A 22,888-nucleotide genomic window follows, 5' to 3' on the forward strand; every position below is an offset into this window, starting at 1 on the left:
GAACATTTTTCAAAAACACAGCTGAAATGATCAAAAGTGCTATACTTCAACCTCCACATCATCTAGTCAAATCATAAAAGCAATTTGTTATTCTTTTGAAAACATTTTGACGGGCTCTCTGTTGAATAGTCTTACCCTGTTGCATAAGTCATTAATTGCAAAATACTTTTGTTAATGTCTTGAATTGATGAATTGCTCTCATGGTGAAACTTAATTGTAATTTGTTGACAGACCAACAGTAAATGTGAATCCTGTTCAATCTCTTGCAATCAATATCCCACATACAGTTATGTGCACTGTGGAAATTGATGTATGGCGTACAGAAAAAGTGCAGATGTGCATTTTCTGTAACTATCATTGAAACTGTAGCCATAGTTTACATCAGGGAATACTGCCAGAGTACACTGTTGACAACATAAACAGCTTGTTTGTGAACAATGACACAAGGATTTGTCATTCTGATGGCACTGATATGTTCATTGATAAATTACTTACTTTTGAGAGAATTTTGATAAAGTTTCAGGCTTTTTCACTATGTGTGGTGCTGTACAAATTGTACAAATTGTTTTGAGAAATCCACTTACTTTGCAAATGTTCAGGATGAATAGAGAAATGTACCAAAGCAATTAAAAACTTTGGTAATTTTGTTTGTTATAGCTCTTCATGTGCCTATGTTCTTCATTTTAGTTATCGCCCAAGTGATTAGGTTGTATTAAAACTAAAATTTATCTTGTTTTCTCCACATGTACTTTGTGCTATTTCATGCATAATTTAATTTCAATTAATTTTTTGGTGTTTTTAATGCTTCAAGGCATGTTTATAGTCCAAAGAATCTCTCTCTCTCTCTCTTTCTCACTCTCTTCTCTCTCTCTCTCTCTCTCTCTCTCTCTCTCTCTCTCTCTCTCTCTCTCTCTCTCTCTCTCTCTCTCTCTCTCTCTCTCTCTCTCTCTCTCTCTCTTGTTCAGCAATTGTAGTGTTGATCACATACTAATTCTCTTCTAAGTATTTTCTCTGTGAACTCCCGGAGCTTATCTTGCCAATACTCAATGCAAATGAGACCTAAGCTAAAAGTAACAGTTGTATCAGTGTAGGTCATGATGGGCTTGTAGTTGGGATCCTTTACTAATGCTGACATAAGCCTAGACTGTGATTTAGAGACTCGGGCGCTGGTGTAGTAGCAGGGATCGATGGCCTGTGATTGGGAAGCAGCATGCAGCAGTCCCCACTGTGAGATCCCTAGCACAGATATTGGCATCAGAAAACAGGGCTAGCGGTCTGGCATCTCCCAGTGCAGAACTCTGAGCTGAGCGTTTTCTGTTTGTGTTGGAGTCAGTAGTTTCTTTGCTGTACTTGTACCACAGTGTGTTGTGTTTTCTACATTAATTGTTTTGTTTTTCTGTACTGGCTTGTCAGTCCTGGTTAAAACTTGTGACACAGTTTGCAACGAAGATGAATATTTGCACTTTGGGGTGGTCAATACACAAACACATTTAGCAACCGGGGCTGGCAGTGGAGGGACACAAGGGGATTGAGTCCAGGGAGTGAATTTCGAAGGGGAGGAGGCATTCCGATTCAAACTGAATGTATTTTTTAGGTTATTCTATGAAAGTTATTCAAGTTTCAGACATAAATGTAGTGGGATTGTGTGTGCGTGCGTGCGTGCGTGTGTGTGTGTGTGTACCTGGTATTCATCACGTTGTGGGGACCAAATATCCCCACAAGGATAGTAATACCAGTAGATTTTGACCTTGTGGGGACATTTCTCAAGTACCCATGAGGAAACAGGCTTATAAATCATGCACAATGAGTTTTTTCTTTTTTTTTTTTTTGAGGAAGTAAAAGTGTGCACAATCTCCTGTGAGGGCTAGGTTTAGGTGTAGGGTAGGTGTAGGGCCATAGAAAATACGGTTTGTACAGTATAAAAACCATTACGCCTATGGAATGTCCCCATAAAACATGTAAACCCAACATGTTATAACATGTTACTAACAGTGAACAATGCATCTGGTCAGCATTATTACCTTATGCATGATCTAATGCGTCCGGTAATGCATTAGTTATCATAAACTAAAAACAAAATCACTGTTCAGGATTACTTATATTCAGTGTTGGGAGTATCGCATTACAAAAGTAATATATTACAGTAGTTTATTACTTTTTGTTGTAATGCGGTAATATAACGCATTACTAGTACAATTTGGGTAATAATATTACTCGTTACAATCTCAGTAACGCAAGTTACATCAATATATTTTATTTTTAAATTAATTTGTGAATTAAAAAAAGTCCACGAGTAAAATATTTTGTCTTCCTGTTGCTGGAATTCGATGGTTGAGACGGATTCTACATTTGTGAGATAGACACACTCCCGTTATGGAGAAATACATGGAAAACTCCTGGAAACACCTGGACTGGTGCCACTAACACTAAACTAACGAAAAGAGCTGCGGAGTCGGAGAAGAGAAAAAAATGACAGACGAGCACAGACAAGCAACAAAAAATACGACAGATTTTCAAAATGAAAGGAAAAGACTGAGTGACATGCTGCTGAGTTTGGTTCATTTTTGTGTGGAGCGGTGCTCTCCGAAAGTTCACGGAAAGGAAACCAAGATGACAGAAATAAAAGTAAACACATTGCAGTTTTAAATGATCTGTATGACCGAAAATGACGGAGTTTTTCCGCTATTCGATTGCGCCGGCGCTTCACGCACACACAGCATTGCAAAAGTTGCTGTCTGTTAATTATAAGAATAAAATAGAGTCAATCAAATGTAGAAACACTGGTAAAATTAAATGGTGCGTATTGCAATCTGTGCCATTCAGCCTGAGCTCTAGCCAAACATATATTTGCTCATGTGAGGAGAATGTTTTATAAGCGCGTTAAGTACAAATCCTGGTTTACAAAATAGTTTAGCATTCAAATACATCACAAATATGGACACATTCAATTGGACTGATGCCGAATGAGAGAGGTAGGCTGCACGAAAACAACGCCGTTTGCTTTTAGTTTGGCTTTTACCCTAATTCGTTGTGGCTTGTTCAGCAACTTATATTCTTCATTCTTGTTTTGTTCTGAAAACCATTTAAAATAGCCTATAGGATATTTATTGTGTTTAATGATTGTACATTATAACACTTTGCTTTATTTACCGGTGTTATTTATGAATGTATTAATGCGGTTTGTGCTATCCATGTTTAACCTAAACTACAACGTAACATTACTAGACATACTGGTAAGCCTAAATATGTTTTTATAATTTTATGCTAGCTATCCTAAACTTAATGTAAATGAGCAGCTATAACCTTATATTTTGGCATTTTATAATCTGTGAATATTTTGATGAAAGTAACGCAAAGGTAACTTAAAAGTAGTGTAACGCATTACAATTCAGAGACAGTAATAATGTAATGTAACTAATTACTTTAAAAAGACAGTAACTAGTAATACATAATGTATTACATTTTGGAAATAACTTGCACAACACTGCTTATATACTTATTAATAAAACAATAAGTAATAAGTAATACAAACTTAGATATACTAATGCATCTCTTTACATCAACAGCTTTATTAGTTTATGCAGTTTAATATGCATAAGTTGGTAAACAGATGTGTCAATCATTGTTAGTTCATGGTTATATAAAAGTAAGCTTACTATATAAGCTTACTTATATATAAAAGGGTATAGGTATTTATGGGTTATACAAGAAAAACCCAATGTCCATCTCAGCCAGTACCATCACACAGCATAAAAAAAGGCTCTGAAATTAAATGGGTGGGGAAAAAAAAAAAAATCCTGTAAACTTATTTTGAAAAAGGGACCTGAGTCATGTTTAGTGACCAGAATATAGTAAACACCCAGAATACCTTAGCAACAACATAAGAGCTCTTTAAAAATGCCTTTACATCTACATCACACCATGGCAGTGAGTTTTGCTTGGGTAAGCACCACTTTAATCTAGTTTATTCTCATAAAGGTCAAACAAGCAGGCTTGGTAACCCATTTCATCAAAATCACTCCTGTCCTGTAAAGCTGACTCTGCATATTAAATCATAGATGATCACTTCTCCACAGAGGATTACACTCCTGACATTCACTGTACCTCCCCAGCTTATTTTTTTGAACAAATGATCAGAGGCCTAACAAAAAGTGAAAATGTTTGCACATGGTTACTGTGCAATGAGTAAGGATTATAGCATCTGATAGCATTACATCAAATTCTCCTATGTGAGGCGAAATCCTCAGTGTGTAACCTAATAATATATTTAGAGATTCTTATTTTCTAGTACTTACAAAGGACATGAAAATCTTTGAAACTAGCCATGAAACAGCTAATTGTGTGATTCTTATCAAACCACTTTAGACCAAAGCAGTTTACGCAAAAGTAAAAGTTCTTTTATGATTCTATTATGTTTTTAGAGCTTAACAGTCCCCATCATCATTCAACCTCAGTGTTTGGGAAAGAGGGATATTTTGCTAAATTAGTTCTTTTGTGTGCCACTGAAGAAAGAGATTCATACAGATTTGGAGTGATGTGAGTGTTAGTTAAAAACTTTTTGTGAGTGAATTATTCCTTTAGAAGAATTTTGGAACCCAAACTAGCAGCCACGTCAAATTTAATGTGAATACATGCATGTAGTAAAGTTAGAATATTCTGGTTAGATTACACTAGACAGCTTTTGTGTTTCTTTTTGTGTAAGCCTGCTAACCGAGGCTCTGATTGTTTACTGGCATACAATGGTTCTTGCTGTGCCATTCCTCCTATGAGTGTGACTCAGGAATAAGGCCTGCTAGATATTCCTACAGAGACCTGGAAGGTACAACTAGACCACCTGTGTGTGTGTGTGTGTGTGTGTGTGTGTGTGTGTGTGTGTGTGTGTGCGTGTGCGTGTGCGTGTGCGTGTGCGTGTGCGTGTGCGTGTGCGTGTGCGTGTGCGTGTGTGTGGTCCAAGATTATAAATCATACAGAATAAAGTTTTTTGAGAATCTGAAATAGCAGAAAGTTTTGTGAGAGGGGTAGGTTTATGGTACGGGAATAGAAAATGCAGTTTTTACAGTAGAAAAACCATTACGCCTACGGGAAGTCTGCATAAAACATGAAAATCCAATGTGCGTGTGTGTATGTACCCAGTGTTCCTTATATTATGGGGACCAAAATTCCCCACACTGATAGTAATACCAATAAATGTTGACCTTGTGGGTACATTTTCCGTCCCCCTTGAAGAAAAGGCTTATAAATCATACAGAATATATATATATGCTGTATGCTTCCAGGGCTTATTTTCCTTATTGTCATTTTCAGCTACACTATGATGTCTGTGATTTAACATAGACATGAAGTGGAGTGCCAGAAACCCCTTTAACTGTGACTTATTCATAAAGCAGCATGCCTCTAGTACTTTATTGCATTTATAAAATGGTTACTACACTTTACAAATATTAAAGCTAAAATTTATGAATTGGCACAGAGCGAGTTTACAAGCATCATTACTGTATAAATTAATGGACATACAATACCATACCTTTTTTTATCGGTGCCGAGAGTTGAAGAATGTTCCACATTGGGTAAAACGCAGCACTTATCACTGTCACTTTTTAGTCAGCCGTCCAATCACAGTGGAGGATGGGCGTGACAAATTCCACACCGACTAATCGTCATGTCCTCCTTGTACAACGGCAATAAATGGCGACAAAAAGCACCAAATTATTTAAAACAAAGGCCAAAGCAAGTATTTTATAATGTGTCAGCCTTTTTTATTTATAAATAAAGTCACTACTAGTTACACTTCCACAGATGTTCCATATCATAGCAGCCAAAGTGTCCTAACTGAAAAATCGCTGTGCCTCAGAAACACTCTGAAGTGCTCGCAGCTAGGCGTTTTTAGTGCCTGCTGTTTTCAGCTGACAGGGGTCAGTCATAATTCATTACATAAATAATTTTTGCTGAAATACATAATGAATGGAACACTTTTGCTAAGGGTCCTGTGCAGTGATACACAGAACTGTTGGGTGAAGCGGTCATGAATAAAACACAGCTGTTGTCCAATCAGAATCAAGGACTGGAAGCAACTGTTTTATAAAGTTTCATACAACAGTTCTTTCTGGTCCTCGAATCTGATTGGCTGATAAGAGTGTGATATTACGGTGATATCAGAGCTCCTCCAACCGGATCATGTATCACTTTGCTTGCTGTATTTCTCACAGCAAGTGTCAAGGCAGATGCGCAAATCCACTATAATTTAAGAATAATGCTGTTTTTGTGTCACGGAATGTAGTTTTTTGAGTGAGTGAGATTTTTAGGTGAGAATGTACTTGTTTGGAGTGCACTTCTTAAAAACGATCATCTTCAATGACTTCAAAGTCAATAATTGATCGCTGGCAGCTCATTGACCACATCCACCATCAAATAACAGTGACATTTATATTTTATTGCGTAAAGTAATTGCTCTGCAGTAAAGCCATTCAAACCAATTTTTTGCTTTTGTTTTATGCCTACGATAGTTATGAGTGAAACATCACGTCACAGTGCCACCTCAAGGAATAAAGGTGAATTGAATTGCACATATTTAGTCATCAGATATTTACATATTTTTATATATATTTACACAAAAAATATACTTACACTATTACACACCTCGCGTCTCTAGTGACCCTATACACTTTTTACAAAAAATTATCAGAAAAGAGACATTCTTTTATATATATTTTTTTTCTTGTTATATTATTTATAATGAATATATTGATGAATACTAAAAAAGTTGATGTCAGACTTTAAAAAAAAATGATGGAGGGAGAGGGTAGTGAATGACGTCCCAGGTCGCTAAAGACCCAAGGTATGCATTTAAGGATTAATACTGTTTAATATTGAGAAATTGTGCGTGTGTTTGTGGTGGTGATTTTAGCAAAAGTTTTCTTCCATTAGATGGCAACAAGATACAGTGTAAAGAGTATTACATTGAAATTCATCCTTTAATCTGAAGTTATTTTACTTTTAACAACAGATTGATGCAGTGAATAAATGCAGTGAATAAATGCACTGAGCAGCGCTGTCATCAGAAATCACCATTAACAGATGAAAGGATATTAATGTTATGACAAAGATAACGCTTTCCTCAGCGGACAATCAAACAAATGTTTTTTTTTTTTGAGCTGAAGAATGAATGCTATATCAGATTAAGGTAATCACACTCGCCAAGTCCATCTCTTTCTCATAATACTCTACATAATACACTGCTTTTAAAACAGTAATACAATACGTTTTTAATGAAGCAACTCATTGTTCTTTCGTTACTGGTTCTAAAGTGATGTTTTGGAATTAGTAATGGAGGCTTGGGCTCAGTTGTTAAACTTTCAACTTTAGATTTGAAAATTTGGCGGAAGTAGATCTGCACAAAATAGAGCTTTTAAAGATGCTCCATTGTTATTTTGTTTATGTATTGAGACACTTGTGCCACCAAACTGTTGTATAAATGCAATATCACATGAGTAGACGTGAGATATGGCTGTATATCGGCACGCTGTGATTACTTACGGCACTCGGAGTGCGGCCTCGTGCCTACAGCCAAATCACAGCCGTATCTCACGTCTACTCATGTGATATTGCTTATATATACAGTACATCAACAAATATACATGGTGTAATGCTACACTAGTGCAGAAAACACCTGGTAAAACCGGGTGTGGGTGCTGTATGAACACAACGCATAGTATCACACACAAAAAAATATGCAAATGTTAAGTGAATTTGCCCTTCACACTACAAAGTGTTCTTTACAGCCCATGGCCATCTTTGGTCATGGTGCATGTAAGGCTTTGACTGTTTTGTATGTAAAAAGGCTCTGATGGCTTTAAGAATCTCTTTGTTCTGATTTATGTATTGATATATGTCTTTGATGGAAATTGCTTGAAGCTATTTTTCTTTTCTTTTTTACAAAATCCCTGATCTTTTGTTGAGGATGTTCCCAAGATGTTTCCCACAAGAGCCTTGGCCAATTAATCAAAGCACTTGTCAAAAACAGACTGCAAAAACCTATTTATCAGCCTTAAGTCATAACAGTACCCTGATATTTGGATGTATATGGATGAGCACTTCCCTATTTGCACTTAGATGCACTGAAATGATAATAATCTGCTGCATCTTCCAAAGAAGATATGGGAAATGCAATGTGTAAAATACATTCAGCACAGATTTTGTGGACATGTTTGCATCAGTGCACCTGGTTGTATAATTATTTGTTATGCAAAATGAGTGCTAAAACTATACAAATCCTATTATGAATGTCTTAGTGCATTATTTGCTATGTATGCTAGTAATATTTTCGTTCATGCATTAATGCAGTTGGATTTGATTGCCAAAATGTCATTACATTAAATGCCATCAGCGCACTGAATAAGAAATTGGATTTACCTTTAAGATCAGATATGCTATCAAGAATGCATTGTTTTTTCTTACTGCACTGAATGTAATTCCCACTACTATAAAGAAAAAAATAATAATAATAGAAGTTGTTAAATTGTACATACATTATTCAAAAAAGCCATATTTTGTGAAGTAAGGGAAAACAGAGATTTACTAGAGGGTCCATTAGTAAGATTTATGTTTCGCTTTTGCTCAAGAGAACAAATAAGACATTTTTTCCTCGTTTAACAATTTTAACGCCCTTATTTTTTTTCCTTTCGACTCTTCCACAGAGGCGAGAGTCAGCTTCATTCTCCAAGAAGACCAACAACACTTTCAACATTGTGGGAACCACCTACAGCATGAGCGTAGCCAAAGATCCCGGACTGACGACCATCTCCAAGAGCGCCACATCCACGTCCACCCCATCCCAGCCAGTCCGAGAGATCCGGCTGCCCAAAATGGATGGTGAATATGTGCCGGAGGGTGTAAGAAAGTCATACAATCGCGTGAGCAAAGTGGACAAGATCTCTCGTATCATCTTTCCAGTGCTTTTCTTCATCTTCAACCTGGGATACTGGGCCACTTACGTCAACAGAAAGCCGACCATCAACCGGTCCAGCCCGCAGAAATGAACATGGCAAGCCAAAACAAAGAAATAAATAAACTGCCAGTCCAGTCTTAATCAGCAACATGATGCTACTGCTACTGTGTTCATTTTCCATTTTACTTTTTTAAACAACCATGTAGATATACAATTCTAGTTAGTAGTTTTTTTTTCTAGATTTTTATGTGCCATTTCATGTGTTGCATGAGGTATGAATAATCATTCTGACTTTAGTGCTGGTCTTGTACGGATGGTCATTATTTACCCACTAAAGCCCCTCCCCCTCTCCACACACTGTGTATCATCAGGAGAAAATCTTCTGTCACCATTGGCTGTCGGTCACCATGGCAAGAACCTGTAGCCTTTCAGCAGCCAGTAGTGATGTCCATAGGCGCATCATTACTAACTGTCTGTTCTTTGACTCTTTGCAAGTCCATCAGCAGTGTCATCTAGATGTGTGTTTACATCCCCATGGGTCTATCAGTGCATTTTTCGTCCAGCGACTCCTATTGTTTAAACAGCCTGAGCAGGCTCCAAGATAAAGAAACTGTGTGCCTTTTTTAATTGCTCGCCGTAGAGATGAATAGTTTTTGGCACATGCTGACATTGTCTACAAGCTTACGCCTGCCTAAAGAAAACGTCAGTGTTGATTGAACTCTCACGGGATGGTATTAAACTCAAAGCTGTCCTGCATGCGAGTTGATTTAGTGCTGACGGCCGACTGTAAGGCACTGGGCCAGCCTGCAATTCTTTGTTCATGGCCGATACAAGCAGTGAGGATCAGAGAAAGTATTCAGCCAATTATCACACGGTAACATGCTATAAAGCATTTCAGCTGTGTAGAATATAAAAAGCGGATTTTAGATTTGGGCCAGTGCCACACAGGAGGAACATGCATTTTCATTACCTCACGCTGAAGTGTTGGTGGTTTTGGTAGATCGTTACACTTTATGTTTTGAACAATACAGTATTCATGTTTGTGAATGCACTATTTTTATTAATATGGAGATTTGAATTGTAAAATCTTGTTATTTTGGCAATTGCAAGCCAATATCATAGTTTCCTGTCTGTGAGTTTTAATGCAAAATGTAGATGTAGTTTCTATGCCATGTTAATTTAAGATAATATGAGAACATGCACTCAACATGGATGTGTGCATATTTATGTGCTGTTGTTCCCTTAAGGTTTTATTTATTTCACATAGTGTGTTCAGTTTTATTATGCAGCTTGTTTTGGGAAAAAAAAACAATCTTTTTGCATTCACTTAGAAAGTGCCAGGTTTACATGTGAATTTAAATAGAGACATTTTTGTAGATAAACTAAAAAGTTGCGTAAAGTATGTACTTATGTGACAGCAAGCTATATTAAGCAAAAAAACATTAACTTTCCCATTTCATTCAAATCATTTCATGAACAGTGTAGACTAACATTTATTTTATTTTTTATACAATTGCTAGGACTCAATTCTCAATACTTAGGTGACTTTTTCTAAACTCTTTACACAATTCTCCTAACCACTTTCCTTTTGTCACAGCAGTGGTGAAGCTACCCATATTTAATTTTAAGTTGGATATTTTTTAAATGGATGCATTTATTAAACGATAATAATAATAAACATCTTATTTTACTTTAGCTTTATATATTTAGTTTAAAGGGGGCATAACACACACAGTTTCACCCAATCTTATGTTAGTCTTGGGTACCTATAGAGTAGTACTGCATCCTTCATATCTCCAAAAAGACTTTAGTTTTATCATATTTACAAAAGAAAGATACAGCTATACAATTCTCTCTAAAAACAGCTGAGCTCCTGGAAGCACGCCATAGGTGGAGCTAAAGATTGACAAGAACTTGCGCGCCGATTGCCAACAAAACACAGACATTTGATGCCGTTTCACTTACAATCTGCCGTTCTGAATCATGACCAGTATCTTTTATAGCTGGGACCACTCCATCTTTCAGTATCAAATGATGTGCAAATCCAGCGTCAAACTGGGCCTTGTTTATAAAACGTTCGGCAACAAACACACTTGCAAAACGTAGTTTCTACCCCGGAAAAAAAAAAAACTGCATCATCCACTGTTGACATAATGCTAGGCTCTTCGGGAAACTGAGCAATGATTACAACCAAAAACCCTCTTCTTTACAGACATTCTTCCCAAGAAAGTCCCGTGCAGCAGTGCAGCCAAATGAAACACGTTGATGACTCTTTCGGGAAAAATGTCCACACAAGGAGTTCCACCCTTCAGGACATAATGAAGAGCCATAATCAAAGAAAAAAAAAAAAAACTATTCCAAAACTACTGTATTCAGCACAGAAATCCAAATTGTTTTTTAAACTTTGGCCACGTTTAGCATGAGAATTCAACTCTTTAACAGTGTAAATAACTTAACATGCATGAAACAGCATTGGACCTCCCCTTAAACGTGAATTTTCATGTTACATTACAGACAGTTTCTTAGTTTTTTGCACTCTTTTCCTTGATTTGGTATAACTTTTGGCAGTCTATATTACTTCAAATGTTTTTTTCCAGGTCTGACTGATTAGTAAAGCCCAAAACATGACAGTAATTGACAATGTTTAGCAGCAATAATCAACTAAATATGTGAGTTTTGTTCGGTTCAGTGGCATTGTTTACGCTCAGTGCCACCAATATGGCCGATTGATGACATGTCATAAAAACACCTTTAGTTAACTTTAACAATAAGCAATGTATTTGTTACAATATTTATTAATCTTTGCTAACATTATAGTAAATAAAACTACAACGGTTCAGTTATTTGTGTTAGCTCAGGTATGAATATTAACAGATCCAACTTGTAATTTTAATAATGTATTAGTAAATGTTAAAATTAACAAACCAGTTCTTTTGAAATATTGTGTATTGAACTTTTGTGCTGCATTTTATGTTGCCAATTTGACATAGAAGTTTTCATACAACACTTGGCCAACCAATATAAACATTTCTAGTAAATTTTACATCTAAAATGCACTAAAACTACCCCAAAAAAAAAAAATCACACATCTCAAATCAGTTCATTCTTCCATAACTCTAGCGAAGGTTATCACCCATGCAACACGCGTTGCATTATACAGTGTTGTCTAATGTAAAAGGCCTTTACAAAACAAGAATGCTAGACCTAGCTACTATGTAGAATTCACTGCAGAATGTTTCATTGTCACATTTAAGTGTTTACAGTTGTGCCAAAGCAATGGAAAATGCTTCTTCCAAATCAAATTTTAGCCCACATAGACTGCTGTTGTGCCCGCTGTGTGAAGAGTTAAAAAGTGACCTTAGTATGAAGACATTTGTCCTAGGGATTGTGAAAAACTGTAATGTGGCATAAAAATTCACTCATTAGTTTTCAGTCAGTGGATTTATTAGCAAGTGAATAGATAGGGCTCATGTTTGTTTTAATATTCCAAATAAGAATATGTTTGTTTAATACATTACGATGTGTTATACATGAATGCATGACAATCTCTTCATTGGTTACATCACCACATCCACTACTGTGTTCTCTTTCCGAAGGAGGCTTTATGTTTTAGTATCTCATAATGGCCCTTCATATAGCCATATACAATATCTGGAGCACATATCCGTAGACTCCGTACATCTCATCTAAGCTATAGTAGGGCTAGATCAACTGATGTTGCTTTTGATTGTTGACACAAGTAGAACAAATCATAAATAAAACCATATGTAAGAAGTATATTTATATAGGAATTTAAATCTATTTATGCTAACTACTTACAGTATCTGATAGCATACATGGTCTATGTTTTTTACAGTATACGGTATAACCCTTATAGCATCAGTACGACATTGGGTATCGCTATCCCAGATAGCACACGTACGTGTCTAAGGCGTCTCAAAGAGTGCTTCATTTGGAAAACATCTTAAATCAACTGTATAGAAGTTGCATACAGTTGCTTTGAGGACATGTCTAAATGTCTAGAGATAAGCGAACTTAAAAAAAATAGATCTTCCAGATGAAAATGTGCACATTTATAGACGTGATGTAGTCTACATGTGCTATCAGGGTAGTGGCATGATAGTTTATTCAAATGTAAGAACAAGTAAAAGTTGTACTTTTTATATGTTGTCCAGCCACTTGAAATAGGATACTTGGGGAACGTAGTCGTGTTGATTACCATAAGCATTACTTCTGTAAACTGTGTCGGCATACTTCTAATATCGTCTAATATGTCCGACATCTGGCTATTCACATGCAAATGAAGGCTAATATCAGTCACTTTAATGTTCAAAAGGGTGAGTGTAAAATGTACTGTAGTACAGCACTACAGATGCTAATTGGCAATGTTATTATCACTAATTAATTCTAATTGAAAAAGTCTCAAAATGCTGGTTTGATTGCTTTAAAGCTTGATTACACATTTAGAGTCCCCCTTTGTGTGTTTTTCAGATCTAAAATCTCTGGATCATGTTGAATGGTTAGCATCTTGCCTACTAACACTAGTAGTAGTGCTAGATGCTCTGCTAGATGTGCCACCTTGTATGTGGTTTTCTAAATGTTTAATGTACAATCTGCCAGGCTCTCTGTATATACTGTATTAAAAAGAAAAGAAAAAAATGAATCCAGCAATTTTTCTGCATGTCCCAAAGCATCTGACACAACCTTGTGGTTAGTGGAGCTGGTAGATGTAATCTTGTTAAGTTTTCTGGTTTCTTTTCTAAGTGTCTGGGTTTGATATGCGACTTGTTCTTTACAAAATGCCTTATTCTTGTTATGGTATGATAAACTGCAGTGGGAAAGCTCAAGGGCGACATAGGTACACATATTTCAGGCTTGTGTTATTGTAATATTATAAGACGAACATTGACTTCTAAGGACAGTCCTTTTTTTGTTTTTTTGACGACATCAATCTTGTTCCTCTTGGTGGTTCATGTCATGTCATGCTTGTTGTACTCTGCCACATGCTAGATATTTTGTTATGTCGTGTTACACTGTGATTCAATGCCAAAAGGTTGATACAACAAGGACATAGGTGACATACAGTAGGCCATGTCATAGGGTATGACTAAAATCCCACTAATTCTTGTTAGGGCGATCCTTTTTGACTTGTGATTTAAGTCACCTTGAACATAGAAAACTGCTTTCTCTGACATACCGAGTCAATGTCCTCTGTATCTGTGCATTTTTGAGATAAACAGTCTTCTGTTGTCGCGCAGTTACTGAGATGGGCATCATGGATATGTTTGCAATAAAACTCATACCATAACTGTCAGTGCAGAAAAGAAAGTCAAAATTAATCTAAAGTAAAGTGCTGTGCTGGAGCACAAGTGAATTGATGAAGCTGCCTGCCTCAAAACAAACTGCTATGTTTACGACTTGCTGCCTCGGCCATACATCATGATTATAGCCAAATTATCAGATGTGCCAAATGACCTTTAGAGAAAAGTGTAGGGGGTAATGATTTGCCCGTGGCTGTATTTGCATACAAACATACATACGTATCTACGTACTGTATGTGTGACGTTTACTTCGATATTAAGTTTCTTGCACAAAAAATCAAGGGAGCATTTGTGATGGGTCAATTTAAGAAACAATGTGTTTTATTTTTGTAGTTGTTGTAAAGATTATTGTTCTGCCACATCTTTGACTTAATGAAACCGTTCAAAACTCTACACAAATATGTGAACATAAACACTTCTAGTCGTGCAAGCGTGATGCATGTCATTGCAATGCAATCCATGACACAATGCTAGTATCCGTCGTATTCTCAACATTGCCACAAGAGGGGCTAGATAGTAAGCGTTAATGTAAACTGTCAAAATTTTTATTTAAATGCTAGCTGAATACCTGATCTGGTTTAAGGTGCAAACATTTAATTGTTGGACACCCCCTTTTAAAAGTAGGTTTGTTATCATCAGATGCAACGCAAGAATTTATTTGCAATATGACACTTGTAATGCACTAGTTGAGCATTTGCAGATGCGTTTACAAACTTCTGTAAAATATGACTTTAACTTATGTTGCTTTATGTGTTTGGTCAGCCTAGCTAGCTCATTTTGCAGCTTATTATTTTGGTTGGTTCTGGGTTTGAGACCAAACAACAAGGATTATATACTGAGAAGAAAGATTTACATTTTACTTTACTTTTTAAGCTCCTAATGAACGTTTACTTACTTTGTAACATGCATGTTGCAATAGATTTCAAGTGGAACTGTTGTCAAACACAATTGCAACCCAAGTTTCTTCAGTGAATCCTGGGTAATTACATATAATTGTGAGGTTATGTACTTGGCTTAAGTGTGCAGATTTCTGTGAGGTATATTAAATGTATGGAATTTAATATTTGCAGTGTCTTAATGTATGGCCAACTAGTATGGAATAATTGGAGCTAATTTTGTTCAATCTAAAAGCTTTGTTCGGTTATTTGACCCATGGCCCTCCCTGCCACTGTGTAGCTCTAAGAAAGACTGTCAGAAATGTTATTTCTGTTAAATCTGTAAGTGTTTGCTTTTATTTTTTGTTGTGAAAGTTTGTTTGTGGAGCTAATGACAGTATTCTAGTGTTGTTTTCTATCTTTGTGTGTCCTGGTTTGCTGTTCTTTACGTTGAATAAATATTCAGTCCTTTCATTTCCTCGTCGTTGCTGCTGTCTTGTCACATTAGCTATGAGATGTATGTGTGTGTGTGTGTGTGTTCCTATGACCTTGGCCCTCTCTTTTGCATGGTTTCCATCTGGACACTCCACAAATATCACACATGCATTAACATTTTCCTTGTGACACTCACAGTGTGAGCAAATAGAATACTGAATGGACCTCACAAACCCAATTCAGGCTGCACATATTTACAGTCTCACGCAGCTGCTCTGTCTTTAAAGTACATTATATCATTTCAGTGCTACTAGTGTCACAAAAAACTATATCTATCTATCTATATATATTTTTTTCAAACAAGTAACTCTCCCCGTATCTCCTACTGATCACACAAACATGTTATCTCTTCATTTTAAACTGGATTAGCATCAATTTTGGTGTTTTAACATATGTTTTCACAGATGCAGATAGCATCTGTAATGTAATTTATATGAAAAAGAAACAGATGCTGAAGTTAAACATTGACGTCCTTAAAGAATGTACCATGTTAATTTTTATTTCATCAGACAATTTGTCAGATGTTTTCTTATCTTGCATTGTATTATCTTATGGCATTTTTGGAGTTCCTTATTTTACAGCATTTATAGAGGAAAAGAAACAGGAGCTCTATGTTGGAGACCTATGTTCTCAGGGTCCTTCATTCATGGTAAAGCAGGCAGTGATACAAATAGCGTCAGAGACAATAACCATCAAACTCAAGATACAAACAAAGGGCAATATATGGGAAAAATAACAATAAAATAAGACACCGATGTAGAACATAATCAGCAACCATGGAAACCAAATATCATATAATCAAAAACCAAGGCAACTGAAAAAAAAAGGAACTAAGCACAGGAAGCAAAAAAAAAATTAATAACAACATGTCCTTGAACATGACATTACACCTGGCACCATAACAGAAACAGGAATGGGGGTAGGCTTGGTGGAGGACATAGTTATGGGGCTGGCAAAGGAAGGGATCCAGTGGAGGAAGAGACTACAGAGGAGACAACAGCAAAGAAGACCAAGGCAGAACCAGGTCCAGAGCAGAGCTGGGGGCTGGGAATCTTAAGGCAGAGCCAATACACTGGACAGAACCAGCAGAGACAAATGAGCCAGGAAGCTGGGTGGAACCAGAAAAGCTTAGAGAAGCAAGGAGCTTGGAGGCCAGGCAGAACCAGTAGAGGCAAACGAGCCAGGAAGCCAGACAGAGCCAGAAGAAACTGAGGTTAGAGGGGACCAGAGGGGAAGGGAGGACCAGGGAACTGGTCGGAACTAGAGAGTCCATTAAGCTGGACGTGACGGGGAAGGATTTTGAGGGTGGGCACAAGGGTGGGAATTGGCTCTGTTGCAAAGAGATCAATCAGCAATTCCAACAAGGCCATTTCTGGAACAGACACTGAGGCATGATCTAGCCTTGGGATAGTCAGATAATAAATAGCTCCAGTATAGTTCCAGTATGGACAGCTCAGCAGGCTCTGGCTTCAGTTCAGGGTCCATGGTGGGCTTTCGTGCAGACTTTAATGTAGGGATGCTGTCATTGACTTGGGGGCTGGGGCATCCTCTGGAAGACTGGGGGCTGGAATGTATGGAATAGAAATGGAAGAGGTGAAGCAGGTGTCCTCCTCAACCTCTTACACTGCTAGGGAGGAACCATTCAGCAACAATGCATACTCAATGTATTAGATTAGTGAACAGCTGGAATCTCCTATGGGCATAACCAGAGAAGATGGTCACCTAGCTAGCTCCAGAAGCACATTTTCAACATGCCCTGATTCCAGGGAACCCGATGACACAGTTCTAAAAAGTCCTCCACAAAATCCTCTAGAGAGCAACTCCCTTGATACAGGGATAGGAGTTGGTCCTTCAGGTGGAGGGTGACTCCTGCTAGATATTATCTCTTGTTCCTAGAATTGAAGTGGGTGAGACTAACTATTCTATGCCCCACACTTCACAGTGTAGACTAACAACAATCCCCCTTGACCATGGGAAAGCTCAATGCAGTAGGCCATTGGTGGGTCAAGTAGTCAACATTGATGCAAACACCTTGTGTTGTCTTCCTCTGGGCATTGAAATGACATGGGAGTGTAGTCATGTGTCGGCAAGAAAGGATGTGGCCTGGGTCGCTGCTCTGTATATGTCTACAGTGGAGGATGAATCACAACAACTCACCACCTGGTTGCTGGCAATAGAGCAAAATTAACAGATTCAGGCTCAGAAAGATGATCCAATAATTTCTCAAGTGAGACAGTGGCTGGAGGATAGTGTCACAGACGAGATGAGGGCAGGTCTGACAGCAGAAAGTTGATGTACAAATGGAACAAACTGGACCTTGAAAGAGGACTCCTATACCAAAGAACAAGCATGTACAAGAAGCTGGCACTCGAACCTCCATGACAAAATGGGCCACGTGGATACAGAGTGAGTACTGGGTCTGGTCATGCATGAAAGCTGAAGTGGAGGAGTTGTATAAAACAGAAGAAACCTTCCGTAAACGTCAAAGCACCCATGGGTAGCATCTTTACACACTCACCCATGGAGCTGGTATGCACTGACTACCCTGCATCTGAAGCCAAGCTGTGGAGGATATATCTTGGTGGTCATGGACCATTTTACAAGGGTCGCCCCAGCCTACACGACCAAAAACAAGTCAGGGCAGGCTGCAGCTAAGAACTTGTTCCAAGATTAGGGGCCTCATTTATAAAATGTTGTGCAGAAGCCATCCTAAATTTGATCTTACGATCATCTCTCAAATATGCCTATACGCCCCTCTTTCAGATGTAAAATTTATGAATCGTAAATGATCTTGAACTTGCACACAACTGAATGGTTTTAGCTCTCTGCCTTGTAAACCACTCTTAATTAATGTCATTAGCATATAAAAGATCACCAGTCATTGTCCAAATCCTTTAATTTAGAACAGAGAGCTCCAAGAACAGCTTACATTTCCAAAAATCTGCAGTACTTCGACAAGAAAAAGTACATATGATTGTTCAGACCCTGTCGTGACGCTAAGCACTTTTCCACGTCAAAGACAGTTTTTACAAATATGAGCGTTGGTGTGGATTTAAGCATACGCACACTCTAAGATCATATCTATGCGTATGCACACTTTATAAATGAGGCCCGTGCTTTGAAAATCCACCAAAGTTTCATTATGACTAGAGCTGTGAATTTGAAAACTCTTCCGCACTTTCCAACAGTTTGCTCTCCCCCCAGGGCAACCAGATTGAGAGTTTCAATGAACCTTTTTCAAATTTTAAGGACACTGGCAGACAAGAAAAAAGAAAGGTGGAAAGATCTCTTACCTCAAATCATGCATTCTTACAAATGCACACGGCATGAGTCACTCTTATTCCTGTTGTACAGGTGGCATCGTCACCTTCCAGTAGACCTAAACTTCAGCCTGATTGAACAAATGGATGGAGTCACACCAAAGTGATATGCAAATTAGTGGGCAGCGCAAATAGCAGAAGCATAAAAGATCGCTGAAGGAAATAGCCGTCAAGCAATTGTGATAGGGAAGACTCTAAAAGACCGAAAAGCAAGAGTCATACTGAAAGCAGCAGACAAATTTGCTCATCAGAAACAATGATCATGCAGGGAAAATGTGGTTTATGTGCTGAAAGGGCAGGTGTCTGATAGCCCAGTTCTAGTCTACTGGAGACAAAGAAGAAAACTAGGATACTGCACCAGAATCCACTGCTACTTGTAAATGACTTACCTGCAGAGGCTCCCACGATGACATCACAACCAATGAAACCTGAAAACAAAGAGAACACTGGAGACAGTGCCTTGATAGACTGGTTAAGTATTCCAGTCAGCTGGACAGAATCAGGGGATGACTTTAACTGGGTGAGTGCTTGTAAGGGAAGAATCTAATCAAATACAAAAAAGGGAGGAATCAAAAACAATGGAAAATCTGTCAGAAAGAGATCTAAATACTTACCTGGTACCACCTGTTTGGATGATGTGAATGAGATGAGTAGATAGATGCCTGTGTTGAGTCAGAAAGGGTAGCAAGGGAGGCTGAAAGCACGAGTAGGAGGGTGAAGCTGAAGTGAGGAGGTCTACTAGGGAGAAAAGGCCTATTTATAACAGCCTAGGTCAGCCTGCACTACAACCATACTCAACAGTTAATGCAGTGACAACTTTGTCCCACCACACAAAGGTAAGGTAAAGAGGGGTAAGAAAAACGGGAATTTATACAGAAACCATTAAAAATGTAACTGTTTGCACTATTACAGTGCACTGTGATTGTAAACTGTTATTTAGTTTGAGGATTTGTTGTTTTGCTTTATATACAATGTTCATATATATGTTATATAACACTTTGGTGTGACTCCATATATATATATATATGGCAACCATCACTACTTTTTGCAGTCTTGTGTCCCATCAACAGTCAGCCGCAGAGGTTGAACCCACAACTTTCCACTTTTTATTACTATTATTATTATTATTATTTTTATCTTCCCTTTTGCCTCCTAAATCCTTATCTCTCTCAGTTTTCACATATCACAAGCCCCATTCCTGCAGTCTTTGAGGTCCCTAAAGTTAAATAATCTCTTTGCTCTAAATTTTCTGTTCTACTCATTGAAGGCACCTTTCATGCCATTCACCCTGCCCCATTCAAACTCTCTTCCCTGCCGCTGGAAGTGTACTAGCTCACTACTGGCCTTGCCTTCATGAAATATTTATTATTGTGATGTTCTATTCTTTTTGAGTACCACAAGCTGGCAGCTTGTGGAAAATGTAGGGGGCAGCGTGTATATGGAGATTGTATCCATGATTTACAGTACTTCAGACTCGCCAGCTTTCCATCCCCCACAACACCAAGTTCAAAGACACGCCGACTAACATGAAAGCTATGGGCAGTCAAGCCTCCTCCAAGCAATAGAGATGCTTTATGATGCTGATAAATCAATATTACACAGACAAACAGAAGTTGAACATCTTCATCTGATTTAACTGATGAAACTGGCGAATTCAGAGTGATGTGAGGTAAGCTAATATAATGCGTTTTTCTAAGTAGCTGAACAAAAAACAGTAACAACTAGGGCTGTTAACATGTAAATTTAGTACAATTAATAATGAAAAATATATACAAAAGTCCTGCAAAAATGCTATTTTTGATATCGTTTTTTTTTTCAATAAATAAATAAACAAAAATAAGAACATACTAAAACAAGCAAAAGTACAAAAAATGCTTTTCTTACTTAGATGTTTTGTCTTGTTTTTAGCCAAAATATCTAAAAATTCTTACATCAAGAAGGATTTTCTAGATGAGTAGTTTTCAGAAAAACAAGTCAAAATGAAGTGCATTTTTGCTTGAAACAAGCAAAATAATCTGCCAATAGGGTAAGAAAAACAATCTTGTTTTCTGTTTTAAATCAAATATTTTTGGCAGATTATTTTGCTTGTTCTAAGCAAAAACTCACTTAATTTTGACTTGTTTTTTCTGAAAATAAGAAAATAATTTTTACTTGTCTAGAAAATTCTTCTTGATTTAAGAATTTTTAGATATTTTGGCTGGAAACAAGACAAAAGCATCTAAGTAAGAAAAGCATTGTTTGCAGTGTAGGCTTATTTTAAAAACATCACATTGTTTTTACCTTTTATGACAATGTTAGCATTTATTTTAAATGCATTTGACAAATGTTTTTTATCAAAAGCAGATTACACTGCATTCAGTAATTCTCTTTTGGGTCTGTCATAAAATAGATGTTCTATTGTTTTCTTGTTAGAGAGAAGGACTGGAACCTTCTGAGATTTTTGGGGTTTCAAGACAATGCAAAGGACATTGTGGAGTATTATATGAAGGTACATGTCTTACATAGCCATCCATTGCCAGCTGTAGCCATCTATGGCCTTAGAAAATCTGTCCACCAAAATAGACAAGATCAGGATACTGATCTGCAACAGTTTGTAAAATGTGATTTCTATAGATGATGAGTTAAAGTCTCTTCCCACAGTCGAAGCAGCAGTGAGTTTGCTCAAATAGGCTCAAAACATAATTTCCAAACAAATGCATTTGATTGCCTCAAAAAGGAGAGAGGTCATGGAGGCCTTCCCACCACAAGGTCTAAAAGATTTGAATCTTGACACAGATAATCTCCCCATACTGCGTAGTCTGGGCCTAAACTGAGCCCTCAAAACAGACCATTTCACTTTTCAAGTACCAGATGAAATGAAACCCTTCAAACATCAAGGAGCCTTGTCAACCATCAACAGTCTGTACGACCCTTTAAGGTTTGCAGCCCAAGTAGCTATCCAAGGCAAATTTACAGTATTCTATGAGAGCTAAGCTTAGGGAACACTGATTGGGAATCTCCTCTGCCACAGGACATGGAATAGTCATGGGACGCACGGCGAAATTCTCTACAAGAGCGAAGACGTCTTAAAATTCCTAGAACCTTCTCAGAAACGTCACCTTCAGAACTGAGTTTTGAGAATTGTGAGCTTGCCAAAAAATTGCACTACTGTTAGACACTAGCAAGTCAATTTTATTTATATAGCAGCTTTACAAAGAATTCTGCAGTACTTATATCTTAATTTCCATATTACACACCTACCTTTTCATGTATGTTTTTGGTTGGTTTTATTTTAAGACTGAGGCAGAGAACAAAAGCTTGTCTTACATGCCCGGATACTTAACAGCAGGAATAGCGCTGTAGAAATCCATCTATGCATGCTCTAAGACATTCACCACTGTTGAAGCTCACAGAGAGGAAGAAATATGGGTCAAGATGGATGTACTGACAGTACTAATAATCACACAAGTGGTCTTGAAACTTCATCAAGTACTGATGCTAGTCACCACACAAGCATTTTGATAGAGATCCGGTGATCTTCCACACACACAAACACACATACTACATACTGGCACTTCCCTTGCCCTGAAGGAGGGTGTCAGATGAATTGGATTAATAGACGAGAAAGAAAAAGACCGATTAAGGTTATAGAGTTTGATCGAATCTGATGTAATAAAATCTACTCTAAACTCAATGACTGCAGCCGGCTTGGTGGGGAATGTGAATAAGAAGCCACAAAACACACACACAAACCTGCTTTCAAATGAAATATAAAGCTCCAAACTGCATCCAGCAGTCTCCAGGAAATAGATGTTTTTTGATTTAGATTTGTTTTTCCTATCGCTCTAAAATCAATTTCAGTACAGACCATGGAAAAACATCTTTCTTTCTTTATGTCTTAGCTCAGGCCCTCTGTATAGGCTTAAATATTGTCTGGAACCTCTCAAATGCAGA

At 37.5% G+C, this 22,888-nt stretch overlaps 1 protein-coding gene across 1 annotated transcript in view; it reads left to right on the forward strand.

The window, feature by feature from the left end:
• gabra3 (gamma-aminobutyric acid type A receptor subunit alpha3) overlaps positions 1–15,614 on the forward strand; it is a 254,861-nt gene extending 239,247 nt beyond the window's left edge. The window contains exon 9 of the mRNA XM_073824286.1: positions 8,694–15,614. Within this exon, the coding sequence (XP_073680387.1) occupies positions 8,694–9,035 (342 nt within the window). The 3' untranslated portion in view covers positions 9,036–15,614. The remainder of the gene's footprint in view (positions 1–8,693) is intronic.
• The last annotated feature ends 7,274 nt before the right edge of the window (positions 15,615–22,888 follow it).

This window comes from Garra rufa, chromosome 19, assembly GCF_049309525.1.
Source record: "Garra rufa chromosome 19, GarRuf1.0, whole genome shotgun sequence".
In the NCBI taxonomy this organism is placed as follows: Eukaryota; Metazoa; Chordata; class Actinopteri; order Cypriniformes; family Cyprinidae; genus Garra; species Garra rufa.